At 40.6% G+C, this 18,072-nt stretch overlaps 1 protein-coding gene across 3 annotated transcripts in view; it reads right to left on the bottom strand.

Moving 5' to 3' along the window:
* Positions 1-17,820, bottom strand: part of LOC149230188 (mRNA capping enzyme family protein) — a 222,091-nt gene extending 204,271 nt beyond the window's left edge. The window contains exons 1-3 of one of the 3 annotated variants that reach the window (XM_089378889.1): positions 17,481-17,820; positions 16,721-16,860; positions 8,605-8,673 (exon numbers count right to left, since the gene is read on the bottom strand). In XM_089378889.1, the coding sequence (XP_089235015.1) occupies positions 8,605-8,673; positions 16,721-16,860; positions 17,481-17,556 (285 nt within the window). In that variant the 5' untranslated portion in view covers positions 17,557-17,820. The remainder of the gene's footprint in view (positions 1-8,604; positions 8,674-16,720; positions 16,861-17,480) is intronic. The other 2 variants (XM_089378888.1, XM_089378890.1) reach the window with 2 other exon arrangements.
* Positions 17,821-18,072: the final 252 nt, after the last annotated feature.

Below are 18,072 nucleotides of genomic sequence, written 5' to 3'. Positions count from 1 at the left end.
CCACACTCGGCTTCTTTCCTGTGAATACTTCCTCAGGTGTAGTATTGTCAAGACTCTTATGAGGACTTTTATTTTGAATGTACACGGCAGTCATTGCTACTTCACCCCATAAGAACTTCAGTAGATCTTGATCAAGGAGCATAGTTCGAATGCCTTCTTCGATTGACCTATTCTTCCTTTCGGCCAATCCATTTTGTTTGGGATAGTAGGGAACAATGAGCTCCCTCTTAATACCTACATCCTTACAATATGCAATTAACTCTTTAGAGGTGTATTCCCCACCATTGTCAGACCTTAGAGTCTTTATCTTCTTTTCGGTTAGGGTTTCCACCTCAGCCCTAAACTCCTTGAACTTATCAAATACTTCATCTTTAGTTTTGAGTAGGTAGAGCCATGTCTTCCTTGAATGGTCATCAATGAATGTTACATAGTAGAGATGACCTCCAAGTTTCTTGTCAGACATGGGCCCGCATACATCAAAATGGATGAGATCTAATATTTCTTTAGATCTAGATTCACTATGATGAAATGGCTTTCTAGTATGCTTCCCCAAAGAACATCCCTTGCACACACCTTCATGGTCTAACTTCATATCAGGAATACCATGAACCAATTGACTAAGAGTAGGGATGACCCTATAATGAAGATGGCCATACCTTCAATGCCATAGTTCAATGGGACTTATTTCCATATGAACCAGAGCTTGAGGAGATGGAGTGATAACCCAGTAAAGACTTCCTTCACGAACTCCAATAACCCTAGCTTTGTCAATACTAGAGTTCTTTCCCCAAACCAATACTTTTCCATCAACAAAAGCAATTCTTTCCCCTTTATCTTCTAAACAAGAAATAGAAAGTAAATTCTTTTTCAAACCTGGAACATAGAGAATGTTGTTGAGATGTAGCTTCGATCCATTGTCCAGCTTTAATGATGTAGATCCTAGGCCTCTAACAGCATAGCTTTTGTTGTCACCCAATTCCACTACATGAGAGGATGACTCCTTTGATAGTGTGTGTAGTTGCCTACTTTCACCTGTCATGTGTCTCGATGCTCCACTATCAATGATCCATGCATTGTCATCAGTAAGAGATCCTGTAAGGGCAGCCAAGAATCCATGACTCTTGACTTTGTTGAATAGGTAGTAGATGATCTTCTTGATCCATCTTCCAGCAAAGTTGAAACCCAAACTTATGTAGTTCACCATAGAGGGAGAATCCATGCCAACAAAGTGATCTTCGACTTCTCTTGACCTTAGCTTTGATACCATGTTGGAAAATCAAGGATATTATATTAGGGTTTGATTCTCCTTTCTTGATAATTACTTGTGAGTGTGTTGGCTTCTTTTACTTCTTTATTATCTTATCTTTCATCAAGCAATTATACATACATGAAGATCACAAAACAAGAGACACAAGATATAGGCACATGCCAGGGCAAAATCCCCCTCGAGGGGAAAACCCAGTCAAGATAATTCTTCCTTTCAATAGTATTCTTTGAGACTCTTCACCCTAGACTAAGACCAGAATTTCCATCCACACCATGTCAATTAGGCAATAGCTCCCAGCAACATGCAGCTCACGGCAACAATGAAATCTTAGGGGACTTCTCCCAACCCAGACCATGAAACAAAGAGAGAGAGGCACCAAAAGTTCGATTTTCCTCTTCTCTAAAGACTCCCCCAAACTCGCACTTCTTTCGTCCTTGGGCCAACTTGATCTTCCTTAGGCCGACATGATGTGGAGGACACATAAGTCATATTTGACTTGATACAAAACCTTTTTACATGATCTGAAAGCCCAAGAAGGGTCTCTTCGAATGTACAATGACTCTATATATTCAATATTAATCCCAAGAGTCCACAATGGGGACTTTGACTAATATAATGATGACCCAAGCATGAAACTAGTGCTTTAATAAGTCATTGTTACAATAATAAAAATTCTTTTCTTTATTCTTTTGACAAGTACATATACATAATGACTCAAGCACAATATTGAAGACCAAGCATAGTTACTTTTTCCAACAACACACACGTGTGTAGACTAAAGAGAGCGCTATATGGGCTCAAACAAGCTCCCAAGGCATGGTATGGTCAGATTCACCGCTACTTGCAGCAAATGGGATTTGTAGAGTGATGCAGATCCCAACCTTTACTATCTAATGGTAGAGGGTAAGCCACTCATCTTAGTGTCGTATGTAGATGACCTCTTTCTAACAAAGTCATCAGGGCTCATAAAGGATTGCAAGAGGAAAATGGCAGCAGAGTTTGACATGAAGGATCTGGGACTGATGTATTACTTCCTAGGCCTGGAGGTATAGCAGAGGGATGGAGAGACCTTCCTTGGTCAAGGGAGATACACTATAGAGACTTTGAAGAGGTTCGAGATGCAAGACTGTAGGCCTATGTCTACGCCTATGATTACAAACTGGAGAAAGATAGATGCATCAGAGGACGAGGTCGTGGACTTGATTCCTGACCTTGTATAGACAACTTATCGATTCACTCATGTATCTGGTCAACAACAGGCCAAACCTAAGAGAGTGCACCGAATAGCAGCAAGGCATATATTAAAGTATTTATGCAACAAAGTCGAGTATGGGTTGAGGTATACTTGAGGTGATGGTGTCAGCTTGTGTGGTTATACGGATGCAGATGGAGCAGGTAGTTCAGTGGATCCAAAGGGCATAGTTGGGTGTTGCTTCAATGTTGGATCAGGGGTTATGTTTTGGTGCAACATGAAGTAGAAGCCCGTAGCACTGAGCTCTGCATAAGTAGAGTACATGGCAGCTACCGTGGCCACATGCGAAGCTATCTGGCTTCAGAAGTTGCTAGTGATTTTGTTCAGTCAGAAGATGGAGGCGACCAGTGTCTACTGTGTTATCAGAGTTGCATCAAGCTCTCTACAAATCCAATGTTTCATGATAGGTTGAAACATATAGACATATGATACCATTTCATCAGAGATTATGTGTAGCATGGAGTAATCCAACTACAGCATGTTCCCACAGAGCAGCAGGTTGCAAATATACTCACGAAAGCTCTACGGAGAGCTAAGTTCGTCTATTTCATAGAACATATGGGTATCGTGCAGAACACCTTCCTCGCTAAGAGGGAGTGTTATTTTATGGATTTGAGATAGCATCGAACATGTGTTCTAGTCTCTAAGGTGTCAGAGAGCTTAACGAACATGAGATCTCCAAAACCTAGAAAAGTTTTCAAGAGAAAACACTTAGAAACCTCTCAATTAACTTAATTGATCAATAATTAAAAGGTTCCTAAGTCTCACTTATGAAAAATTGATTAACTAATGGGTATTAATTGAGGAATCAACTTTTGATCTAGAGACTTCTAGAAAATGATTTGATGAAGTCTAAGATGATCTGAGCCATCGCTCATGATTAGCTCTTGGTCATTGATGCTCTAGCGAGACATTATAAGAGAAAGTCAATGGGATGGAGATGGGCATAATTGTGAGAGCAAGGGAGCAAGGCAGTGCGAATCACCCAGTGTGCAGTATTCAATGAGGGTAGAGTTCGAGCCAGGAAAGCATCAATGAAAGGGTTTCAGCAGAGATTGGAGAGAGGATTTCAGGGGAGATTTCTACAGAGATTTCCAGAGTCAAAGAGAGGGTCAAATTCATTGCAGGAAGGTCGTACTAGTTCATATGAATTCTCCAATGCGTAGATCTGGGCAGCAAATAATTTTCCAGTTGTCGGGAATCAATTCCAAAAGGAAGAGCGAGCTTGTCTAGTGTGAGTGCAGGATCACCAAAGGAGTGCAGGACCAGTCTGCTCGAGATCCAAGCAACCAGTGCACAGAGCAGAAGGGAGTGTGAATTATTGGAGGAGGCCGAGTTGGGTTTTGCAAAGGAAACAGTGTTTCCAAGTCGATCTGCCAGTTGGGGTAGTGGAGAAAATTTTTCGGAGCTTTGCCAATGTTTAGCAAGCAGATTACTGTATTCTTTAATTTTGTTGAAGAATAATAAAATAAAACTTCATCTGATGCATTTTCCCTTCAAGGTTTTTCCAGGGAATTTTAGTCCAAAAATATTGGTGTCATATTTTTTTGTGTGTGCGTCTATTTCTCAGTTCCTTATTTTACTTCCGCAACATATTTTATTTATGAAGAATGCATCAGTAAGTTACTTGCTAATTGTCGTAAACAAATAAATTGTATTCACTTAAGAGAATAATTTCCAATTGGTGCATTCAAGGAATTTTCACACCTCCTGCACATCAAAGGACCCTCCTAACTCAATTTGGAACAAAACTATCCCCTGTCCCCTCACTACATACTTGGCATCATCGCCAAGTTCAATATGGATCACTGAGTCATCCTCTACAAAACTACTAAATAACTCTCTAGCATCTATCATGTGGTGGGAGGTGCCACTATCCAAGTACTAGGCGCTTCTAGCAATAATGCCAGTAGAAAGGCGAGACACGAGTGAAAAGCCACTCTCAAACTTGGAAGCAAGATCACTCAACTGTGTCTTTGTTGTTGCTACAACTATGTACGACTTCCCCTTTCCCTTCATCCTCCATGGACACTGAGAAGCAAAGTGGCCATTCTTGTGGTAGATATAGCATTTGATCTTTGTTCATATCTTTCTTCTGCCCAGACTATTTTCCCTCTCCTTGACTGTCACCCTTCTTGATGGAAACTTTCCCTTTGGTCTTCTTCGTCTCGCTAACCAAGGCTAAGTTTTCATCTGTTGCTCCTCCTCCCTGCTTGCCAGTGCTAGACTCTGTATGAGTCTCCTCTTGGATGCAGTCATCCCAAAGTCTCTCCCAATTGGGGAGATGATCACAGGCACAGATGCCCATGATAAATGGTTCCCAAGCCTTGGTGAAACCATTCAAAGCAACATTCACTAGCTCTGCATCCAATACAGCTTCTCCAATAGTTGCAAGTTGGTCACAGATCTATATAATCTTTATAACTGTCACATTGTCAAAGGGGTTCATTCTGCACTCTATGAGCTTAGTTTTGAGAATCATTTTCTGACTCATGTTATCACTTTGGAAAAGCAATACTAAGGCATCAAGCATCTCCTTTGATTTGGCCTTTTTTGCAACATGCGGAATCAGATGATCCTTAATAGCTTCAAGGATCACCTTCTATGCCTTTATGTCCTTATGCCACACTATCTGCACTGTAGGATCTACTATTGTTGGTGTCTGTGTGCTCCCAGAGGTTTGTGTTGGAGATGGGGGAGGAGTCTTGGACACAACTTCCCACAAGTCTTGCTCCTTCAAGATCATCGAGATTCTTGCCTTCCATGACAAGAAATTTGAAACCCCATCAAGTCTATCCTCAACTTTCACACTAGTTAACGACATTTCACACTAGTTAACAACATGGTTGTCCTAAGCTTTATCTCTCAAGCTTGATGAAGTAACCTGAAAATTATAGATATATCTGTCTCTCAGAGCTGCAGCTCCATGTTAAAATATCCTAAAACCAGCTATCTAAGCAAACAGATCAGATCTAGTTACTTGTTGAAATTATTAACTTTCGCATGCAGCAAAAAACAAGAAAAGCAATCACACACAGTGCACAAACATTTTTGCCCTTCTAGATCAGTTTATCATTCAAAATTATCTTCAAAACTTACAAGAGATCCCTTACAAAGAAAAATGTCTCTAAGAAATTAATTAAATGAACAGCAAACCTGAAAATTACAGTCTGTGTGAAAATCAAGGCAGTCTAACCTCTAATCCATACAGTTATACGGAATCCATGTAGCGGTAGAGAATACATGTGAACAGCTATAAAACCTGCTTTGCTGGGCTATACGGTTGATCTTTTCCTTGTTGACTGGCTGCCTATCCTTGCTAAAGACTGGCTGCCTTCTCCTTGCTGAACTATTGTTGAAATCCTCACCAATGGCTGAAAATCAGATCTCTAATTTTCTCCTTCACTCACATGACTTGTGAAATGAATGCTCTATGTGTCATTGTCCTTTGCTATCTCTTTCTTTTGTAACTTTGACATTAGCCAAAAACTTTAGTCACTTTAGTAACTTTGACATTAGCCAATAGTCTCAACGGTTGAAACCTAATCGTGAGACCAATGGCTCTCTTTTAATTAAATTATTAAGTGGCCCACTTTAGTCACTTTATTAATTAAAAGTCATTTTAATAAGAAAATGTTCACTTTATTAATTAATAAAGAGAACTTCTGAAAAAGCATAGGATATTTTTAATGACGATTTCCATAAGTAGACACCCTCATGAAAATACATGCTTGAGCTGCAAATACTATCAATGTATACTACAAGCCATGTGGCAGAAGTTTTCATGAAAGGAACCCATAGGCTTCATGGATTTCCTAAGGTAACAGTAAGTGATTGAGCTCTAAAGTACACCAGCAATTTTTGGAAGGATTTATTGAATATAATAGGAACAACATTAGTCATGAGTTCAACAAATCATCCACAAATAGATGGTCAAATGGGAATACTGAACAAATGTTTGGAGGATTATCTTTGTTCATCTTCTTCAGACAAATAGTTTCAATGGGCTAAGCTTCCTATGATAGGACCTATCAACCAGCTACTAAGATGTCTCCATTTCAAGCTCTTTAAGATATGACTCACATATTAGGAAGACTCAAGAAACTTCACAAATAATTAAAGAAAAGCTTCAAATGGCCTAAAACAAGATGAAGCAACAAGCAGATCAACAAATATATCTGTAACAAAAGAAGAATCAAAGACTAGTTCCAAATTTCTATGGACCCTACAATATCCTTCGCATGATTGGAGGAGTGGGTTATGAGTTAGATTTGCCTTCACACATTCATAAGGTTTTCCATGTCTCCAACCTAAAAATGGTACTCGGACAAACTAATCCAATATGGACTGAACTTCAAAAATAAGACAGGAAAAGAAATGGGTTGAACCAAAAAATTTATTGTCGACGATCTGTTTCTCTTCACAACATAGCTATTAAGTACTTAATTAAGTGGAAGAAGATGCCTCTAGAAGAAGCTACATGGGAAGATGAGCAATTCATGAAGAAACACCCTCAATTACAAGCAAAAGGAAATGATGAAAAATGAGTGAATGAACTATGATTTGGTTCTAATAGCAAATGCTCTAAGGGGCATAAATGTCGAGGAACAAAATTGTTCAGTATGTAAAATAATGATGGGGGAGGAAACAGAGGCGCCCCCACAAATGAGTGAGCAAGCTGCAAGAAACTGTGAACCTAAAAGAGCAGGGAAAAAGATGTAGAACTTTTTCTCAGCATAGATCATGATATTGAGAATGAAATATCAGTTCATGCATTGCTAGGCGTATCAATAAGTCAAACCCTTGAGATCATGATATACATTAAGAAGCAAATAGTCATAGCACTTGTTGATTCTGGTAGTATCCATAGCTTCATTGATCAAAGATTAGCAAAGTATCTCTATCGTTTTGTGTACCAAATGGCAAATTTTGAAGTATTAGTTGCTAACAGAGGAAGTATTGATTGTGGAGGAAAATGCTGTAACATCAAACTTAGTATAGGAGAGTTAGAGACTATAACTTATCAAGCCCCATGTATCCCATTCCTACGGGAAAAGTAGATGCGGTTCTAGGGATTAAATGACTGCAAACTTTGTGTACAGTTCTACAAACTAAAATGAATTATTTATGAGATTCAAATTAGAGGGAAGTGATTATGAACTGAATGGGCTAAGTTCTCCACTTTCTCGGACGATCAGCTCACACAGAATGGAAAAGTTCCTAGAAAAGAGTTGTCATGGAGTCATTGCTAGACTTTAATAGATGGAAGTGAAGCAGGAAGATGATATTCCATTAGAACTAAAATGATCTACCTCCAGCTAGATATCATGAACACCAAATTGAGCTCATACATAGAAGTACAGCTCCTTATAGAAGATCTTATAGACTAAGAAAAATCTGATCTGGAAAAACTAATTTGGTTCTGTGATTTCACTGACGACTGTTACAAATCCCCAAGTCCCCAAGATGGGAAAACACTGGGGACATGGCCCCAAACAGCGGATTAAATCCCTGTGTTACACCGGTTTCCCCTTTTCTGAATTTCAAAGTTCTGTTTGTAAACCTATAACAGTTTCCCTATTTGGGGAGACATAGCCCACATGGGGGGGGCTGCTACCGTTGTTGTTTACTGTACTGGACAATATCTGATTATGACGACCCTGATTACTTTTACACCATATTTGGATCTATGTATCTATATTTGATGTCAGAAAAACATCTGCTCATTAATCTTCTTAGCAGCTGAATCTGTGACTTTCCAATTTTTAGGGCAGAACCTCTGTTTTCATAAGGCAAATTTGCTCCTTGTTCTGGATTTGGACAGAATAGAAACAACTTCTAATTTGCAGTTTTCTCTACTGGACATATTGGCTGATAATTTTAAAACGCATGCTAACTAGTCAAATGTTATTGTTCACAAAATGACAAAAGTAGACTTGGATAAAATCAACTCAATCAATTTCTTAATCATTAGACTCGTGGCACCTTATGTTTTGGGAGAGTAATACTATAATGATCAAAATATACAGTCGGTATTTTGCATACAAATTCCATTTAGATTGCAAAGGCCAATAAAATGTCATACCTTTCCACAAGCAAGGTCAAGAACAACATCATCTCGATGCGTATAAAGTTGAATCAACACACTCTTGATCTGTGACAAGATAAAGTGAGTAAACACGTAATATCAATTAGAAAACACAGTTTGTAGTGAACGTATATAAAGTTGAATCAACGCATTCTTGATCTGTGACAAGATAAAGTAAGTAAACACATCATACCAATTAAAAAACATAGTTCGTAGTGACAATGTACAACCGAAAAGGTACAAGGAATCAATCACGAAATGTCAGTACAAAACATGAAGTCATTGGTGTCAATATACAATTAGAAAGCCAAACTTTGAGTTGTTCCACTTGCCAACAAGAGATCATGGGCTTGGTGCTCCCTGCTGAAGGAGACACCTATCCATGACCAGAGCAGTGATCATTTCTCCTATTTATATGGATGAGTTAACGAGTGTATATGATGATAAGAAAAAATTATTGATGTCCAACCAACTACCAAAATAATAAGTCAAGGGAACTTAAAGTACATCCAGTAAAGGGAGAGGAGACGAACGCGGACGGAAGGTACACCTGAGAGGATAGGCCGGGGAGACGAACCTCGCCTCAACTGCGTTTTCAGGAAAACAAATTTTCTTCAGCAAAGCTAGGGTAAATTTCTAAGAGATCAGAGCTGAGTGGGAAATGGAAAACCCACAGGGGAGGGGAGAGATCCCCTCCTTCAAAAATGTGGTAACAGGGGAAACCAGCGCAAATGGCATGCAGCATAACCAGAAGGAAAGCTACGCCCCAGTAATGGGCAACCTGTGGCAGAAAAGGATGAGAGGAAAATGCCTTCCTAGGGCACAAAAACAACCGAGATATGTCATTCCCTGCAACAAACTTGAGGAATACAACTGTTACATGAAAGACCATGCCCTGATTTGCAAATTCATAGGCTATTGGCCGTCGGAGAAAGAGCTATACAGATGGATAGATCAGAGATGGAGACCTAGAGGACACATAGACCTGAAGTTGGGAGCACAAGGGTTCTTCACAGCTATCTTCACGAATCTGGAGGACAAGAACAGGATCTTTGAAGAAGGACCGTATTTCATGAACAATGCAGGCTTGTTCATGAAATACTGGGAGGAAAGATACAGCCCAGAGAAGGAAAAATTGCTGGAAGCCCCAGTCTGGGTTAGGCTGTTTGGACTTCCCGATGAATTTTGGGACCCGGAAATTCTGGAAGGAATAGGGAACTCAATCGGGAGCTTTGTCAAAATTGCAGAAGCAACGAAACGAGGAAAATATAATTCATATGCGAGGATCTGTGTCTACATGAACCTGGCAGAACCCCTCCCAGAAAATATCGAGCTGGAGTATCATGATGAAGTTTATCAGCAGCCAATAGACTACGAACACATACCGTTCAGATGCCGCAAGTGCCATGAATATGGCCACCTATACCGGCAATGCCCGCTGAATAAGGAGGAGGAATCACAAAGAAGCCAAGAGGAACATCAGAGAAATGCAGGAAAAATGGGGGAAACAGAAAGAGGTTTTCAACAGGTTACGAGGAGAAGAAGACAGAGCAAGGAAGGACCAAAAACCCAAAAACAAGATAAACCTAGTCACGCAACCAGTCAAAATAAGTTTCAGGTGCTTCAGAGCGAAAACGAGGACTATGAAGTAAATCTGGAGGACGACGAAGACCCTGAGAATACTCCAATGGAAATCGCCGGTGAAGATAAAGGAAAGGAAGCGAACTTACGAAAAAGCATTGAAAACCAGACAGAGGGGAAGGCAGAAGATACAACAATGCAATCCCAGATGGAGGTGGAAAACCAAATCGAAAATGAGGTGGAAGAGGAACGAATCATGAAACGGCTAATTCAGGAATGGAAATACCTAGATAACAGGTTTATACCGGAAAAGCAGAAACAACTGTATAAGGAGGTATTTCAGAAATATAAAGAGAAAAAAGGGGAATACTTGGACAAGCAGATATTGATAGAAAACGAGCAGGGGAATGGACAAACGGGAATGGACGGCTCTGGCAAAAACAGCAGGAAGAGGGGCCGGAAAACGATGAGTGAAACAATCCAGTCTGTGGGAGAAACGTTGATAAACTCAGGTAAAGTGATACCTCTGTCAGAGGTATTTTTCCCCTCCTACCAAAAGTTTTAAATGATTGTTATTAGTTGGAATATTAGAGGCCTGAATAGTAAGGGTAAACAAAGGCATATGAAAGAGAAATTGAAAAAAGAGAAACCTAGCATCATGATTTTACAAGAGACAAAAATTTCAGTTCAACAAATTGAAGGAATAATTGACAAAAACAAACTGCACTATGAAGTTATGGGGCAAGATGCTATCGGCTCTGCAGGAGGTATGGCAATTTTGTGGAACCCAAATGACATCATCCTAGATAGCTGGACCAGCATGAGCAGGGTCCTTACTGGCCTAGGGAGGATAGTAGGAACCAAGGAACAGGTTGTGATTTCAGGGGTTTACGGCCCCCCTTCCCCAGGGGAAAAAGAAAACTTTATGAACAGTTTGAAATCCATCCGCAAATTATATCCTGAAGCTGCTTGGATCATAGGTGGCGATTTTAATTTAATCAGATCTTTAGAAGAAAAGAAGGGAGGGATAAGGAAGACAAATCACTTCATGGATAAATTCAATGAAATGATAGAGGGTTTAAGGTTAGTAGACATTCCGACCATTAATGGGATATGCACCTGGAACAATAGGAGGGGGGGTAAGAACCAAATTGCTTCAAGGCTTGACCGATTCCTCGTATCAGAAGCTGTCATGAACAAGGATGTTTTTGTCGAAGCAAAGATCATACCCTCCCTGGGCTCTGATCACTGGCCGATTAGACTAGAGGTAGATATTAAAGGGAATCGCGGAAAAAGACCTTTCCGATTTGAAGCCTTCTGGTTAAGGGATCCAGATTTCATCAAGAAAGTTGAAGAATGGTGGAGTCAAAGTACTATTCAAGGCAAAGGAAAAATGCACACGTTCCAATTAAAACTGAAGGAGCTGAAAGGGAGAATCAAAAAGTGGAACAAAGAGGAGTTTGGTAATATTATGGAAGACAAACAAAAATTAGAAGGGGAAATGGAATCTCTCCAACAAAAGATGATAATGAAAGGTAGAACAGAGGAGAGTATCAGCAAGGAAGGGGTAATACTTGGAAAACTAGAAGAAAGACGAAAGCAGGAAGAGATCCTCTGGCGTCAAAAATCAAGGATAAAGTGGTTAAGGGAGGGGGAAAGAAACACTAAATTCTTCCATCAGGCCATGATCAAACATAGACAGAGAAACAGGATTCTATCCATCAAGGACAAGAATGGTAATAGAGTAGTTGAGCAAGCTGAGATTGAACATGTCCTTATTGAACATCACAAGGAAATTTTAAATGAACCGCAAGCTGATTGAAGGCAAGCAATTCAGGAAATTTGTTCGGCCATTCCACACCTAGTCATAGAAGACCAAAATAAGGCGTTGATGAGAGCTGCTACCTTAGAAGAGCTAGAGGAAACTGTGAAAGCAATGAAGAAAGGTACTGCTCCGGGTCCAGATGGCTTTACAGTGGATTTTTACCAGGCGGGATGGCACTTCCTGGGGAAAGAGATTCTGGAGCTGGTAGAAGAATCCCGAATGAACCAGAAGGTATGGCCTGCCATTAACTCCACTTTCTATGCTTTAATTCCTAAAGGTGAAAATCTGGAAGATGCCAGTGGGTTCAGACCCATTGCGCTATGTAATGTTATTTACAAGATTATAACATCCATGATTGCCAAGAGATTAAAACCTCTTCTGGACAAATTAATATCAGCTGAACAAACAGGTTTTGTTGAAGGTAGGCAGATCCTTGATGGGCTGGTAGTTACTCAAGAAGTTATACATTCCTTAAAAGTAAAAAAGCAAAAGGGTATGATGATCAAATTAGACTTATCAAAAGCTTATGATAGACTAAATTGGAATTATTTGGAAAAGGTCCTGGAAAAGTTTGGTTTCAACAAGAGATGGATTGACTGGATTCATAACTTGATTTCTTCCCCAAATTTTTCTATCCTTGTTAATGGAACTCCCTCGAAAACATTTAATGCTTCTAGAGGTATTAGACAGGGAGACCCATTATCTCCGTTTCTGTTCATTCTGGCTGCTGAAGGGCTGGGTCGCTTTATTAAAAAAGAGAGAGAAGCAAACAGAATAAAGGGTCTTAAGCTATGGGGAAATAATCTGCCATTAACTCATCAACAATTTGTTGATGATATTATGTTGTTTGGAGAACCAACAGTCAAAGAAATAAGGCATCTCAGAAGAATCTTGGATCTATTTGCAGAGGCCTCGGGTCTGGAAATCAATAAGGAAAAATCCTGTGTTTTTATATTTAACACAGTGGATCAGGTCAAAACCCACCTAACAAGACTATTGGGCTTCAAGAGAGGAGAATTACCTACGAAATACTTGGGCAACATTTTGGACTTCACCTCCAAAAAGCTGAAGAACTGGCAAGGAGTCCTGGATAAGCTGAGTAACAAGGTAGCAAATTGGGCATTCAGAACTCTAAACATAGCTGGCAGAATAGTCCTGGCTAAATCAGTCCTTCAGGCTATCCCCATCTACCCTTTATCGATAATGGCTGCCCCCCTAGGGGTGTGCACAAAAATTAGAGAGATCATCAGGAATTTCATATGGAGAGGGACTGATCAGAAGAAAAAATGGGCATTAGTTTCCTGGAGTCAATTAACGGAAAGAAAAGAGAAAGGTGGATTGGGGTTGAGGGATCCTGAGATTCTCAATAGAGTTCTGGGAGCGAAACTCTGGTGGCGCTGGCTTAGGGGGGGCAATGATCTATGGAAAACCATATGGAAAACAAAATACAATATGCCTGATTCTGCAGTTGAGGTCTTAAGACAGAGAGAAACTCCTAAAGGGTCAACAATTTGGGACCTAGCTCGCCTGAACAGGGATTTGGTTGAAAAGCACACCTTCTGGGAGATCCGAGGAGGAGAAGAAGCAAATTTCTGGGAAGATAGATGGCACCAGAAAGAGAGACTGAACAGAATTCAGGGACTCCAACAGATTCGAGACAGAATAGGAGGAGATCGAACTTATGTCAGGGACTATTGGAGAACAAATGACTCAGAAGAGAGCTGGAGAACATGGATTGATCCGACGGAATGGGACAGAGAGCTCAATCAAGACCAGCAGGAAGCTTATAGAAAGGAGGTCGAATCCAGGAAAATTAAAACTCGCAATGGCAAGGACATCCTTGGGTGGGGGAATTCTTCGAAAGGCTTATTCACCACCAAGGAGGCTTATTATATAACCGTTTCCCAACCTGGAGGGGAAGAGAATCCAGACTGGAAAATTATATGGGAACGAAATTGGTGGCCAAAAGTCTCCATATTCATATGGTTGGCATCAAAGAATAAGATCTTAACCTGGGATCGAATACAAAGAAAAGGTTTCAATGGCCCATCGAGATGTTGTCTGTGCAATACTGAGGGGGAGACCAGAAATCACCTGTTGATAAACTGTCAATTTGCAAGGACTCTGTGGAGGAATGCTAAACGTACCTTCGACAAACCCGAAATTACACCCAATGATTTCAACGAGCTGGTTTTCCAATGGAACAAGGAAATATTTCAATGTAAAGTGGTTAGAAGAGCGTGGGATCTCATTTCAGGTTTTGTTTTGTGGATGATCTGGAAGGAGAGGAATCGCAGAATATTTCAAAACATAGCAAAAGGACCGGAAGTAATTTGGGGAAGAGCAGTCAAGTTAATGCGAGAAACAATCCTGGTTGATAAATGGGTGGGGGAGGATTGGAAGACCAACCAGGTTGAGGAAGGTATCCTGAACAGGTTAAATCTTAAGTTTGAGATGGTCCATCACAAACAAACCCCCAGACAGGATATGCGGACTCAAAGCCCTGAAAAATTCAGCTATCCCAGAGGAAATTTCATAAAATTAAACTTCGACGGGGCCTCAAAGGGGAACCCGGGCGAAGCTGGCTTTGGAGGTATTTTCCGAGACAGCAGCAATCAGGTCCGGTGGATTTTCGCAGAATGGGGAGGAGAAATGACCAATAACGAAGCCGAGTTCTGGGCTCTTCATCAGGGTCTGAGGATTGCGGTAAGAAATGGTTACACTAATCTAGAAATTACGGGAGATTCTCAGATTGCGGTGGAGATGCTGAAGAAACTCAGTAACGGCCAAAGCTGGGAGAAGGTTACAAACAGTTGGCGTACAGCAGGAATTGTCCAGGAAATCGCTGACCTCTTGAAAAGAATTGAATATAGGATTATAAATCATGTTAGAAGAAAAGGAAATCAGGCGGCTGATTTCTTAGCAAACTGGGGATGCAGAAACCACGGAAACAAGGTAGATGCTCAATGGAGAGCGGTGTGTGGAAATAGGGAGTGGACGGACCTGGCAGCGATAATCAATGCAGACCATGACCAAGCCACAAGCGGAGGTGCGAGGGTGGATGAGCTGGAATAATCAGAGGACGTGGAGGCCCCGAACCATGAACCTTATTCATTCGGGGCAGAGATGGGATATGATCGCAGGCAGCAGAGCAGCACAGGGGCGGCACGAGTGGGGGACGGCCCTAGATCAAAACCCAGGTGATGAAATAAATGATCGCAATCTTAGAGGAGGTGGGAACGGTCTGTCAGACCTCCTAAGGACGGGCATTAATCGCGAAATGATGGCCGAATGCAACGTCACCTTGGCAAATAAACGGCGGCAAATGAACTCCGACCTGAAGACGTACGTGGCGGATAAAAATCTAATATATGCTCACAAGGGGGAGGAGAAACAGTCATTCTGCTGTTTCCAAATTGGGATAGTTGCGGATAGTTCTGCCGAAAGACGTCAATCTAACAGAAAGGTGCCCGAGTCTCAAAGATTTCCCTGCAGCGGAACGATGGGCAATATGGAAACAAGGCAGAAATCCAGAGAGGCAGCGGAGAAGCATGATCATGCTGTGGAGGATAAGAACTGGAAGGGGAAAGGAATAATGGAGGAAGACCAACGGACTGAGATATGGGATATAGAAGATGAATCCGAGGAGGAGTTGCCCCGCGGGGAAGGAACGGTGAGGTTCTCTCATCAAGATAGGTCTGCAGGCGAAGAGGGTCAGCATCTGGGGAACGACAACCCTGCTACTGTTCGTCGCTACGGCATGAGAAATCGAGGGACGAACCCGAACAAAAGTGCGGACCAGGGTAGGAAGAGGGGTCGTGGACAGGGAAGGAGTAGGAAGGAGAAAGGGGAGAACTCTGGGCAAGATTCGAATCCCGCTCGTCAGCCAAGGAGAACGGTGAATCATAGAGTTAGGAGAGCTGAAAGAGCCTACCAGCGAAGCACGAACCCGGCAGTCAGAAGAGTTATGCAGCTCCTGGAGGAAGAGTCCCTCCAAGATCAGTCTGAGGATGAAATGGAGGATTGGGAGTTTCTGCTTCAAGATCCAGGCCATACCAGGGGACGAATGTCCTTATTCAAGCAATCCCTGCACATATATTGGGTCATGAAGGGACTGATGGCAAAAGCCCTTGAACAAGTAGCCAAGGAGATGGTCGCTTTAGCTAAGGGTGATCCAGATCTCCGCAGAGAATTGAGCTACATACGCATAAGGATGGCAAATCAAGAGGCAAAGATGAACACTATTCTTCAGCTGCTGAAGGGAAATCAACAGGACGCAGAACGAGAGGCCAGCCCGCCGCCAGCTATGGATAACGCATGACTTAAGATATGCTTAGGAAATCCCATAATCTTCATAGTATCAGTTTTTTGTCTGATTTAGATAGAGACATATACTTCTTGCAGAGTAGTAGTATGAGAAAATCTCAGGATTGTCTGGTTTATTTAGCTAAGATTTTCAGATTATGGGCCTATTTTTTTTGGGCAGCTATCAAAAACTATAGACGGTTTAAGTACCCGGTTTCCCCTTGTGGGCGGGTCTATAACATTTTTGCTACTATGTAATGGTTTAAGTTCTACTCAGTAATAGAAAAGGTTCCACCTCAGCTTACAAAAAAAAAAAAGTACATCCAGTAAAGCATTAAAAGTGCAGTAACTAGTATTATTTCAAAAAGAATCATCCAGTACCGTACAAAGGGTCTAAATTACCCAATTATTAAGCTTCTTCAAGTGAATAATAGGACTAGCCTCCCTTTCCTCTAGTGTCTGATTACTGCGAGAACTGTAATGGTCGGCCACCTTTCGTGCCAGAGATTTTGTGCTATCATCTTCGACGCCATGATCTTCCCCTGTGTGAATACCCGTAGCAACGGAAATCACAAATATAATATAATTTAAAAGAAAAACAAAATCCATGTTTACAAAGATTTAACATATAATAACCTAGATTCCCCGTTTGGCTATGCCTGAGATAGATTTCGTAATTACGTCTGCAAATTTTGTGCAAAATCCATATCTATTTATGCTAACAGGTAAAGAAAATTAACATCAAGGTTCGTTTAAAAAACATCAAATTATAACCTAAATTTCTCCTTTCGGAGAATGACGGGAAATTTTGCTATGCTTTATAAATGTTTCTTGAACCGAATTAGTAACAGTTTGTGTCAACAGAAGTACGTCAATATGTACAATATTTTTACGAAATGTTAGTGTTATACTACTATTTGCTGTATCCCGGAAGCTTCACGTTTCGCCTCTAGGACTTTAAATTTGACAGAAAACACTTGAAAATAAAACTCTTTCGTTAACAAATTAAGCGATGATTTGTAAATTACATCTTCACGTTTCTCCTCTAAGACTTTAAATTTGCCAAAAAAAAAAAAACCTTAAAAACAAAACTATTTCATTAACAAATCAAACGATGTTTTGTAAATCACATTTACATTGAAAATATCTAAAGGTGAGTTACCATTGTGAGACGACAGCCGAGGCTTTGAGTGCGGAGGCGAGGAAGATGAAGAAGTCTCTTCGTAACCTCGCTTCATCGTCTTCAATTTAGCCTTGAACAACTGATTTCTTCAGCCAAACACAGATGAAATGCCTCTGTAAGAAGGTTTATCTCCGAAAAATAGAAATATTGCAAACTTAAAATCCACAGGAGAACTTGTGGGGTTAGAGCTTTGATCTCTCGACCTCGGCCCTCCCCTGTAAATGGCCAGAGGATGCGGAAATTTCTTTCGGATTTGGGCGTTTCTTAGTTTTTGTCAGTTCAAATATATCCGCCGGATTAAATGGTTTAGAGGGGCACAGGTAAACATCATGGGATTCGGTGACTTAGATTCTTGGCACGACTCCAATGTCACATGACATAAACAAGTGTTTTAATTTCGATTTTGTCTTGGTGTCGAGAATTGGATTTTAAGATATATTTTTGCTATTTTTTAATGGTATAATAATAATGTTTTAATTGTGAAATAAGGGTTATTTTTATTGAAACAATTGTTATGGTATAATAATAATAATAATAATGTTTTTTACAATATTTGAATATTGTTCAGGAG

Source organism: Pinus tabuliformis, chromosome J, assembly GCF_031772625.1.
Source record: "Pinus tabuliformis cultivar Carrire ecotype Pingquan chromosome J, CPIR1, whole genome shotgun sequence".
In the NCBI taxonomy this organism is placed as follows: Eukaryota; Viridiplantae; Streptophyta; class Pinopsida; order Pinales; family Pinaceae; genus Pinus; species Pinus tabuliformis.
Note: the sequence above shows the minus strand (reverse complement) of the source record. Positions and strands in the feature narration are given on the sequence as shown.